This window comes from Pygocentrus nattereri, chromosome 14 (assembly GCF_015220715.1).
Source record: "Pygocentrus nattereri isolate fPygNat1 chromosome 14, fPygNat1.pri, whole genome shotgun sequence".
NCBI lineage: Eukaryota > Metazoa > Chordata > Actinopteri > Characiformes > Serrasalmidae > Pygocentrus > Pygocentrus nattereri.
Window position 1 is genome coordinate 12232943 of NC_051224.1, and position 10899 is coordinate 12243841.

At 40.8% G+C, this 10899-nt stretch overlaps 1 protein-coding gene across 1 annotated transcript; it reads left to right on the top strand.

The window, feature by feature from the left end:
* Window positions 1-796: 796 nt before the first annotated feature.
* Window positions 797-10818, top strand: LOC108410602 (vascular endothelial zinc finger 1). Its single transcript, XM_017681758.2, has 8 exons — window positions 797-1632; window positions 1777-1927; window positions 2702-3075; window positions 4466-4818; window positions 6544-6607; window positions 7505-7676; window positions 8507-8919; window positions 9906-10818. Exons 1-7 carry the CDS (start codon window positions 1600-1602, stop codon window positions 8824-8826), a joined length of 1467 nt encoding a protein of 488 aa, XP_017537247.1. The 5' UTR covers window positions 797-1599; the 3' UTR covers window positions 8827-8919; window positions 9906-10818.
* Window positions 10819-10899: the final 81 nt, after the last annotated feature.

A 10899-nucleotide genomic window follows, 5' to 3' on the forward strand; every position in this document is an offset into this window, starting at 1 on the left:
TTAAAAGGTGACACATGTTTCCGCGTACACACACACACTAACACATGATATTCATAGCAAAGTATGGCCAATAGATGGGGAATCTCTGGAGCGGCCACACATGACCCTAAGGTCACTATGCCAAGTTTCAGCTGTGAGCTAGAGGAGTATAAAGACAACTCGCCCCACCCAACGGAAAATGCGTTTCATGGAGTGATGGAGTTCCATCCAATACCTAAAGTGGTGCGACCCAGAACTAATAATCCAACATCAGCACCCGACCTCACCAATGCTCTTGTTGCTGAATGTAACCAATTTCTCCCTGCAATGTAGCCAGTGTAAAACCCTCCCAAAGAGTAGAAGCTGTTACCGCAGCAAAGAGGGGAAACATATTTTAAAACTCGTTGATTTCAGTAGAAACGTTGGGTGTCTGCAAACTTGTGGACATCTAGCGTATTAGCAGCGTTTGTGCCTGGGCCGTCTGAGTGAGTCGTTACCTTTAAGGACCTGCGACATTTTTTCACAGCCGGATTTTTTTTCTTCAGCCCGAGCGTCCAGCTGTCGTGCGCTGGGCGAACAGGTCTGTTTTTAATATCTGAAAAGGGTAGATTGTGCTTTATATTTATCCGTCGTGATTCAGTTCGACATTTTGCGTCGGCCAAAGCTCGTTGGAGGGAGGGGGAGAGAGGAGGACGACACCGCTCGGGAAAAAAGCTCGTCGGATGGAGGAGGGGACGAGGACGGAGAGGGGGGAGTTCACTCCAAATACTATCCCTTTAAAACAAGGGGGACACGGCGGTGGGGGAGAGAGAGACAGCGGGGCAGAGAAGACGGCGTAAAAAAAGAAAAGGAAGAAAGAGCGAGGGTGGGAGGGAGAGCATTACAGGAAGGAAGAGAGAGAGGGGGAAAAAAAAATAAAAGATGTCATCCTCTCGATTGAAACGCCGAGGCGGAGCCATGGACTGCGGCCGGTGAAGTGCTCGCCACGCCGGGATGAGATTTAACGCGACACCGAGGCTTTCTGCCGCGCTCAGGCCCGCATGGAGAAGCTCTCAGTAACACGGGCTGTTTCTCCCTCAGCAAACGGGCCGAGCGACCGCTGACTACAAAAAACAACATCCAACTCTCAGTTTTCAACGCTGTGTTATTATTATTTTTTCCTTTTGCATGAACTGGTGCACACAGCTGTCTAATTTATAAAAAACACCATTCCAGTAAAAATATATTTATATAACTTACATGTAATGTCTGAAAGCATGAAAATATGACTGTTCTTTTGAACGTGCGATATCGAAAATGAAGACTTTGACAGCTGTTTAATATTATGAACATACTTTTTTTAGCAGATATTTTTCAATATCGTGGTTTTTAATAGTAGATACGTGTTGTAAATGACTTAATTGACGTCACTGGAACGTGCAATTTCTTTTTTCTTATCAGAGCATTTTTGATACTACGCCGCTGTTTGTGTCTTTGTAAGGTCTGCATTGTAAAAGCACAAATCAGGTGAACTGTTAGATCACCGACTGTAATTAGGGGGTCTAAAGGGAGATCTTTCTGGTCGTACTGTACCTCAGTTTATTATTTTTAATTGTCATCAAAACGTCATCCGCACTCAAGATGGATGCAGCTTGGAGCAATTTCCTCTTTCAGGTAAGACCAAAGAAATAGAGTGAAACGGAGGATTGTTCTTGTGAGCGTGGTGAGCACTGGAATGCCCTTCTCTCCTGAGTTTTCACCGCCAAAAGAGGGAAAACCCGACCAAATTTGTATTTTTTTTGCACCTTCCTTCTACAGACTCCGCCTTCGCAATCCCAAACTGAGACGACCCTCCAATCGGATCTTCTTCCTGAACTCACGGATCCGCCCCAGGAGCCGCCCACTGAGCACATAGCCCCGCCCCCGTCCACAGTGGACACAGCCGCGCTGAGCGAGGAGCCCGAGCCAGGTGAGGGAGGGGCAGGGAAACGGGATGGGAGGAGGGGGCAGAAAGGGGGGGGGCAGTGGAGGTCACATGCTCTTTCCTGCTCTGTTCTCTAGTTGTGCTATCTTGTCTGAGGTTATTAGGTAGAGATAGTTTAGGTTATTCTTTTGGACATGCATTAGTAGCACATTATAATATACATGATATATTCTGACTATGCCTCTGGTCAGTCTGCTAGCATAATGAGGAGTGTTTAAGGGCAGAGAGACTGGACATGCAACTATTTTAGTGTTGTATTTCAATTAGGGGTGACAACATTGACAACATTACAGTAGTGCATTATGCCACAGTATGCTTTTTGTGGATATTGTGCATGTGGTCTTAAAGTGTACTTATGGAACACTATTTTGCTTACTGGGTGGAAGGCAGGCAATACCTTGGCCAGCCAGTCTATCAGATGACAGACACACAGATATGCACCCTCACCCACCCACCCACCCACTTACACCTAGGGCCAATTTAACATGTCCAATTCTCCTGGCTGCATTCTTTGGACTGTGGGAGGAAACCCAAATTTTGGGATACATCCTGTGTATCATGGAAATGTCCTATTTTTAGCATATCACCCACTACTAATTCAAATAACCATATTTTTCTACTTTAAGGTTATAATTGCTGCTAATTATTGTTATTTCTGCTCTAATTCACATTATTCTCTCTCTCTCTCTCTCTCTCTCTCTCTCTCTCTCTCTCTCTCTCTCTCTCTCTCCCCCCCCTTCTCTCCGCTCTCTTTTTCAGTTAAACCTGTCACCAGGCCTGCTCGGCCCGCTCATATTTGCTCCATATGTAATAAGCAGTTTAAGAACAGTTATAACCTGCGGCGTCATCAGTCCGTGCATACGGGTGTTAAAATGAAAGACAGAGCGGCCAGAGAGAAGGACGGAGCCAAGCCAGGTGCACGGGTGGAAAGGCAGACCATCCCTCTGTCTCTTCTTCATCTTTCTATTCCTGCCACAATCCCCACAGGTACAGACCCCATGACCCATCCCCAGTCAGCAATCAGCAACCAACAAGTGGAGACGGTTGCCGTGTCTATCACTCCAGCAACTGTTGCTATGACCATGCCCCAGCCTCTGCCTGCTGCTGTAGTGGTTACCGGGACGATGGTGCAGGTTGGCTGTCTTTTATTCAGTAACGTTTTGCTTGTCTTTGCTGCCACTCTGATATATGTTAGGAATGCAAAAATCTCATAGCATGATACTTAGAGATATTTTTACAAAACACAATAAGTATCATATTTTGATACCACTACCAATGTCCGATTCCACCTGATACTATGTTACACAAGCTTGGTGTATGCTGCTGCACTAATGAACATGACTCAAGAGGAGTGTTGTTAATGCCATGGCAGTCAGATACAAAGGTCACGGTAAACCAGAGGTACACAACTCTGGTCCTAGAGGGACGGTGTCCAGCATAGCTTGGAGGTTTGCTCTACTCAAACACACTCACTAAATCAGTTAAACCAATTAACAGATGAGTATAATCAGTGTGTGCGAGCAATTAGATCACTGGTCTATGCTGGACCCCAGCCCTCCAGGACCCCTGCTTTAAACATTCCGCCTTGGCATGTTCCTGCAGGCCTACACTGTGCAATGTTTGCACATTTTAAACATACATAATTACAACCACTTCCCCAGTGTAGATGGAGACTCATAAGCTAGCACAGAGGCTAGTCGAAATTTGCTACCGAAGTCTGCATATGCTGACTTGATTATGTTTGACTTAATAGAATTGTGAGGTATAAACATTACCCATGTACATCACTGCCTCATTTTACTTTCAGTACTTGGCTGCGCAAAGTGTTTTAAATGAAACAGCTTTATTGATATTTGTCTATAGATCTCATCTCAATAAAAAAAAACAGTTTGTGCTGCAACATTACTTAAAACGTCAGTATGAATGAATGGGTGGAGCTGAACTGCTATAAGCTGAATAAGCAATATATGTGAATGCATTGGTTTTGGAGACATCAGTGAATTCAAAACAGGCTGTTTTTAGTATGGACTGTGTACTGAAGAGTGAACTGTGTTTTTTAAAACATTAAAAATGCCTACATGTTACAATCTTTATTGTTTAAAAAAGAGGTAAATTAGTTTTACATTATATTTCATTATATATACTGAATTGTATAACCAGCACAGTAACGTAAACACACATGGTGAGTTGGAACAAGAGGCCAAGCACAGTGCAGTGTTCTGCCTGGGCATCGTCATTTGCGTTTGCGTAGTTGAATGAGGTATGTATCTGGCTTGGCATAACCATGTCATTATCTGCCAGAGTCTACTTTAAAAGCTCCATAAGCCCAAATATCAGGACACTGTCAGCTTTTGTGTAACAAGTGACTCATACCTTCACTCGGTCCATAGATTGGATTTTCACAGGCAGTGACGTTCGATTGCATCAAAACAAGGCTATTTTTTTTATATTGGATTTTTCTTTCCTTAACAAAAAAAAAACAACTGTGAGTATATCCTGACTCTCTACTCAAATCTTTTCCAGGCTGCACCAACCACCAACACTGCAGAGAACCCTAACATTCCCAGCTCAATCCAAATCTCTATTCCAATTGCAAACCCTCACCCTACTCCTAGCCCCAATCCCAACCCTAGCCCCAACCCAAACCCTAATCCAGTCCGCAAGAACCACGCATGTGAGGCATGCGGGAAGGCGTTCCGAGATGTTTACCACCTGAATCGGCACCGGCTGTCCCACTCGGATGAGAAGCCGTATTCCTGTCCCATCTGCCAGCAGCGCTTTAAGAGGAAGGACCGGATGAGCTACCATGTCAGATCCCATCAGGGAGGAGTGGAGAAACCATACGTGTGTCCTCACTGTGCCAAAGGGTTCTCACGGTGAGTTTTTTTCACCTCTGTAGTTGAAACTCAAAATGAAATGCAAATATATTTATAGGAGAGCAATAAATATCTTACCTCAAAATGACTTGATTGTGATTCTTTAGGAAATAAGTCACATTTCTGCATAGTTTGATTTATTTTGGTGTACTATTTTTAAAAGTACACAGAATACACAAATGTAATGACCGGAATGATTTATAGTGGTATGTAGACAATAAAACTAAAAATGTGCTGTTATATCAGAAATATATTTGTATTGGCTGAAAACTGTTTAAAAAAAAATTCAGCATTGAACAGATGTGTAGATTTGACTAAAATTAGTTTTAGCATTGCATTTATTACACTCTGCAGTAGCATATAGTGTGTATGTTGGGCTAAAGAGTGTGCTTTCTGTGTGCAAGTCTGTATTTGTAACCCAGATATTGGCCCACAGTTTCCATATCGGTAAATCCTTATTTAAAATGATCAGCAAAGCTTTTTTTGAGTTGAATTTGTAGGCTATTGGGAAATCTTAGTCAAAACATTTTGATCAAACCATAAGCATCATGCATGTGATGTTAATATAATTATAATTAGTTATGACTGATTTATAACATTCCAAATTTGAAACACTTGATTCCCCGTTTTCACATCAATGCATTTTCATCCCAAACCTGTTCTTGCACATACAGTATGCAAGCTTTCTAAATATGTGTTCTAAATATTAGAACTAAATGTGCATCAACATAAGCATTTACGCACACTTGTTATTTGAGGGAGACTATAGTGAGTCCTCTACGGTTCACGTTTGCCTGTAGTGAGAGCTTAAAATGCTGTCATTATACTGAAAGCAGGCGAGAGATGCCCTGATTACTAATTTAAGCCTGAAAATAGGTCAATGTGGCAAGGGAAAAATGACCTCCATGCTGTATTTATCTCCGTCTATAACTCACATTTAGACACACTTACACGATATGCACAGACAGATACATAGTGATACACGATGACCTCAATTAGAAATAATCTATTTGCTCTATTTACTAAATTTCACATAAGGATGCACACACTTCTCAACCCCAAAAGTTCCTTTTGCCCTGACCAGTGTCTAAAAGTGTCTTTTTTATGAAGAGGCAATATTTACCCTTGGTTTTGACAATCTGAGGCATTTTTTCTTAATGTTATGTTAGAAGAGTTTTGTGTTTTGTCAATATCCTTCACCTTAGTGTGACTGTTTTAACTGATCTGTCCTGCCTTGCCAGTATAGTGAGAAACTAAAACTGAATTGAATATAAATATTTATTTTGAATTATTACCGTATCAGATATTTTATTTGCATTCATAGTTAATGAACTCATGAATGATGACATTACACAGAAACCATTACACAAAGATTTACATGAATGTTCTACTTATTTAATTTCCTGTTAATCAAGCAGCTCTTTATCACAACATTACACAGATTGTATTCATTTTAAATGGTTGTTACAAAGCTCAAGCACAATACATTGCAGGTAAAAATAAAATTTTGTTTTCTATCAGTATTACTAAAAATAAAATCAGTAGCGTCTTGTGGCACTAATTTACCAGTACATGTGATATATCACCCAGCAATAGGATTCATACAGGGGGCATTTTTGTCCTTGCTTTATAAATTTCACTTGCCTTTTTTTTTTGGGGGGCCCCCATTAAGTATTATACTGTGGTGCATTATGTAAAGGGTAAAGCCCTCTCTGTCCCTTTCAGGCCTGACCATCTTAACAGTCATGTGCGGCAGGTGCACTCCACAGAGAGGCCCTTCAAGTGTCCGGTAATGCCAGCACCTCTCTTCTCTCTCTCATTTCCCGCTGACTATGTCTCTTTTCCCCCATTCCTTCTCTTTTTCCAATACTATTTTTTCCTGGTTTTACTTTTTCAGTCTGCCAAACATCTTGAACTCTTTTCTTCTTATTTCTTCTTATGTCTGTCTTGATATTCCTTTCTGATGTCCCTCTCTTTGCCTGTTCTGTTGTCTGTCCTGTTCTGGACTTGTTTACTAAATGTCCAGAACATCTGACTTCTCAATGCAGTACATTAGCCATATGGAGTCTCTTACAGGCCAAACTTATGAAGAGCGCTACTGAATTTACTTCTGTTTGTGTTTATGTTACTGAGGGTATGTGTTCTACCGTTTGCTTAAGTGTTAATGTGCAGGGACGTATAGACTAAGACTGCATAGAATTGTCCTCACTATGAGTTTCCATGATGAACAAATTGCACATTAACAGAACTGATCCAAATACATATATTGTGTTTGATTTTATATTTTTGTCATTTTTGCTGTTTACTTAAAGGAGCAATTACAGTAATGCTCTTTAAATTTCAAATGAATTTCAAATAAAATCAAATAATTTGTTTAATCACACATTCCAAAAAAAACCTCCTAATTACCAGCAACTTGCTGTACATCCAAAGATACTGTTTTTTTTTTTCTTTTCTTTTCTTTAATCATTCACTGCTTTCCATTTTATGTGTATATTGTGCAACCATAGAGTAGGCTAGAGCCATATATGCCTGAAATGTATTGAGGGAATGATTCATATGTAATGTATGTGCATTTGAGAGTCAGAAAGATACAGTATAGTGAAACTGAGTCTTAAGTACATTGGGGTAATATTTACAGTATACCTAAGAGAGCGGCTAACAAACACTCTCTTACCTTTTGCAGACATGTGAATCTGCATTTGCCACTAAGGACCGGCTGCGTGCTCATATGATCAGACATGAAGACAAAGTTCCCTGCCACATTTGTGGCAAACTGCTCTCTCCTGCTTACATCACAGATCACATGAGGGTCCACAACCAGTCTCAGCACCATGTCTGCCACCTGTGCAACCGCAGTGAGTTTCACTCCCACTTTAATGGGTCTTGCTGCATTTTCCTTAGCCTTTTTTCTAATTAATATTTCCTTCATAATTGCCCCATGCGTTGGCTCTTTGGCCAGTAGTGCAAGAGAGCACTCTCTGGGTGGGCAGAGTGTCTCTCCGTGCTCCCCATCCCTCAGCACAACGTTAGCCAGTGTGGCCATCTGTTAGCTGACATAACAGCATTGGCAGTACTCAGTTCTCCTCCAGACTTATTGAGCTGTCCTACGATGCTGTGTTAGTGGCAAGACAGATGCAGTACTGCATCATGTGTAGTGGAGGAAGCACATGCTAGCTTTCACCTTCCTAGCTTGGAAGTATTGTGATTTGGGCAGACTAGCTAGTGCATGGCTATGCCACACTGACTTTGGTGAAAATGCTTGTACATTAGTACACTGCAAGTAACAAATATTCAGTTAATACTTATATTAGGGAAATAATTAGATATGACTTAACTTGGCAAATTTTTTCACCACATTTGTGTCCTTGAGGCTGAAGCTTAAGCCCTACTTTGAAAACAGTTGCGAAGAGAGTTTAGTTCTAATAAGCCATTAAACCAGCTACAATGGACTTTTAGTTTGCACTCTTACTTTTTCAGTGGGGACAAACAAATGTTCATCTTCTTGGTTAGCAACAGATCATAAAAACACTATACTTAAATCACTGTTTTACTGAAAACATCTTGCAAAATAATCACTTCACAATGTTAGATAAAACTAATAGATTAAAGGCTACCAATTTGTGATACAAAGGCCTTTGCCCAGGAAAATAACTTAATAAGCTTTGTTTTTCCTATTGTTATTCAGGTTTCACCACACTGACGTACCTGCGAGTCCATGCTCAGAAGCACCACGGGCAGGAGTGGAAGGAGAGCAGCGTGGGCCGTGGTACGGGTCCCGGTGGTGTGTTGTTGTGCCAACTATGTGGGGTACACTGTAAGACCCCCACGCAGCTCCAGGGCCACATGGCCACACATGCCAACCAGACAGACCCTGCTGCACCTAACCCAATCAGCAGCAGTGCAGGCAGTACGGTGGCCACCGCCACTCCTGTCTCCAGCCCTCCAGCCACGGTGGGCCTACTGGTAACTGACTGTTCCAGCATCGCTCCCCAGAGCCACAGCTAGCCCCAGGCAGCTGGGGCAGGGATGGGGAGGGGGCAGGGGGCAGGGCTTTCAAAAGAGTGATTAAAGGGATGCAGAACACATGAATAGGAACAGGTAATGTCTACCTATGTGTTTCACAGATAAATGCTTATGTTTATGTTATTTGGAAACCTAGTTAGGTTAGTTAGCAGTGTATATCATTCTGGTTGCTTCAGATTGCCTTGGACAAACACTTCAAAATAAATAGCTAAATAAACAACAATATATTATTTCTGGAAAACTGTTTTGTTAGTGTTTATAGTACTTTGTAAAATTATCTTTGGTGTATTTTTAAAGGGACATTTCAAAAAAATATTTTTCAAAATTTCTGCCTAGCTAAAAGGTTGAAAGGTAAAAAGGTTCATTGTAGAGAAACTTACTGACTCAGATTTCTTTACAGTGGTGGTGATAGAAACCAGAGGTCACAAGGTCTACAACACAAATGTAGTCATTTAACTTATTATTCAGAACCACCAGTGTATCTACACATCTTCTGAGTTTTTATATGTAGGGTATAATGGTAAAGTCAGCATAAATCTGGAAAAACAAACAAAAAAAAGGTTTCTTTGGGGACTTGTTGCCTTTGTATGCCTTTGTACCTATTCACACCACTAATCTGAGAATATACATATCTGATGACAATCTTGTCCAAAAATGATAGTGAAACAATATTACAGGCATCAGACAGTGTATTCATAATCATTCCATGTAATAACCTTTTGAGTTTAATGGTTTTAGAGGCAGTAACTCCTCAGACATATGGCTTCTATCACCAGCACTGTGAACAATTCTGACTCTAGTCACTCTGAATAAATGTTTATATCTTAGCCATTTAATTATACTAAAGTTTTTAAAAATTGCTAGAGGAACTGAACAGAGCTGTCCAATCAAAGATGTGTAAAGTTTGTAATGCATTGTTTTAGCATAGAGTAGCAGTACTAAGGGAGCATGGAGTTGTCATCTTCATTAACACAAACTTAACAGTGCAATACATTTGGAAGATATTGTGATATTTAATACTGCCTAGTAACGTAACTTTCATTTATTTCTCTTTCCAATAGGCTATTATGAAGATGCCAAATGGAAAGGGTACTTTAGAAACTCTGCCCCCTCCCCCCTTCCTTGCCACCTCATAGCTTGCCAGACTTTTTATCAACGAGGCTGAAGATTTTAGAGCAGAAAAATTCAAGAGGTCATCCACTCATTTCAACAACTAACAGACTTCTAATCAGTCTTGAAAGGATTAGTTTTTGGGGTCGATCTGCTTCAGTAGGTGGACTGACTGTTCCGTGAAGATTGAATGGACTGCTGTGTTGGGTGTTGAGATGTAATCTTATTACGTCAGTCATGTCCCAATGGAGAGCTCCCAAAGAAATGAAGGCTGTTAAGTGTTGTCCCATTTTATTATAACCTGTCTCTGGTGATGAGGATATTAGAATGTCGGAGCTAATTATGATCTTTAGATATCAAGCAGCTTCCTAAATCTAAACAACCTTCACTATTTGAGCAAAAGTAGTATATATTTTTTTTTTACATGGTCCTTATTGTCTGTATTCTAACACATTTAAGCTGCCTCTCTGAATGATCTCTGCAACTCTGTGATAGGGGATCAAATTCTGTACCATTTCCTGTCATAAATTCCTGATGCCTGTAAAAGGTTCATTCAAAGTGAAATGTACAACGAGGAGTTACTTGTATTGTTTCTCATGTGTGTGGATATAAGGGACTATTGTTGAGTATTTTTTATTTCCAAGGATTCTCATTGATGTTGATTTATCTTTTAAAGGTTCTGACCAAGGATGTGAACAAGGTTTGGTGTCGCTTAAGAAGCTGCATAATACTCTATCCTTGACCACGTTTGTGTTGAAGCTTGTTGAACGCCAATCTTTGTTGCTGTCGCTGTAATTATATCTAAGTAATCAATGTACAAAAAAACGAACTTGCATCTAATTATACTTACTTTAACTAACTTAACTCTGTGCTACGCCGTTCAGTCACATGCTCAGGTGAATGGAGAGAATGTGAGCCGTTGTGGGATTAGACCGTTTTTGCGTT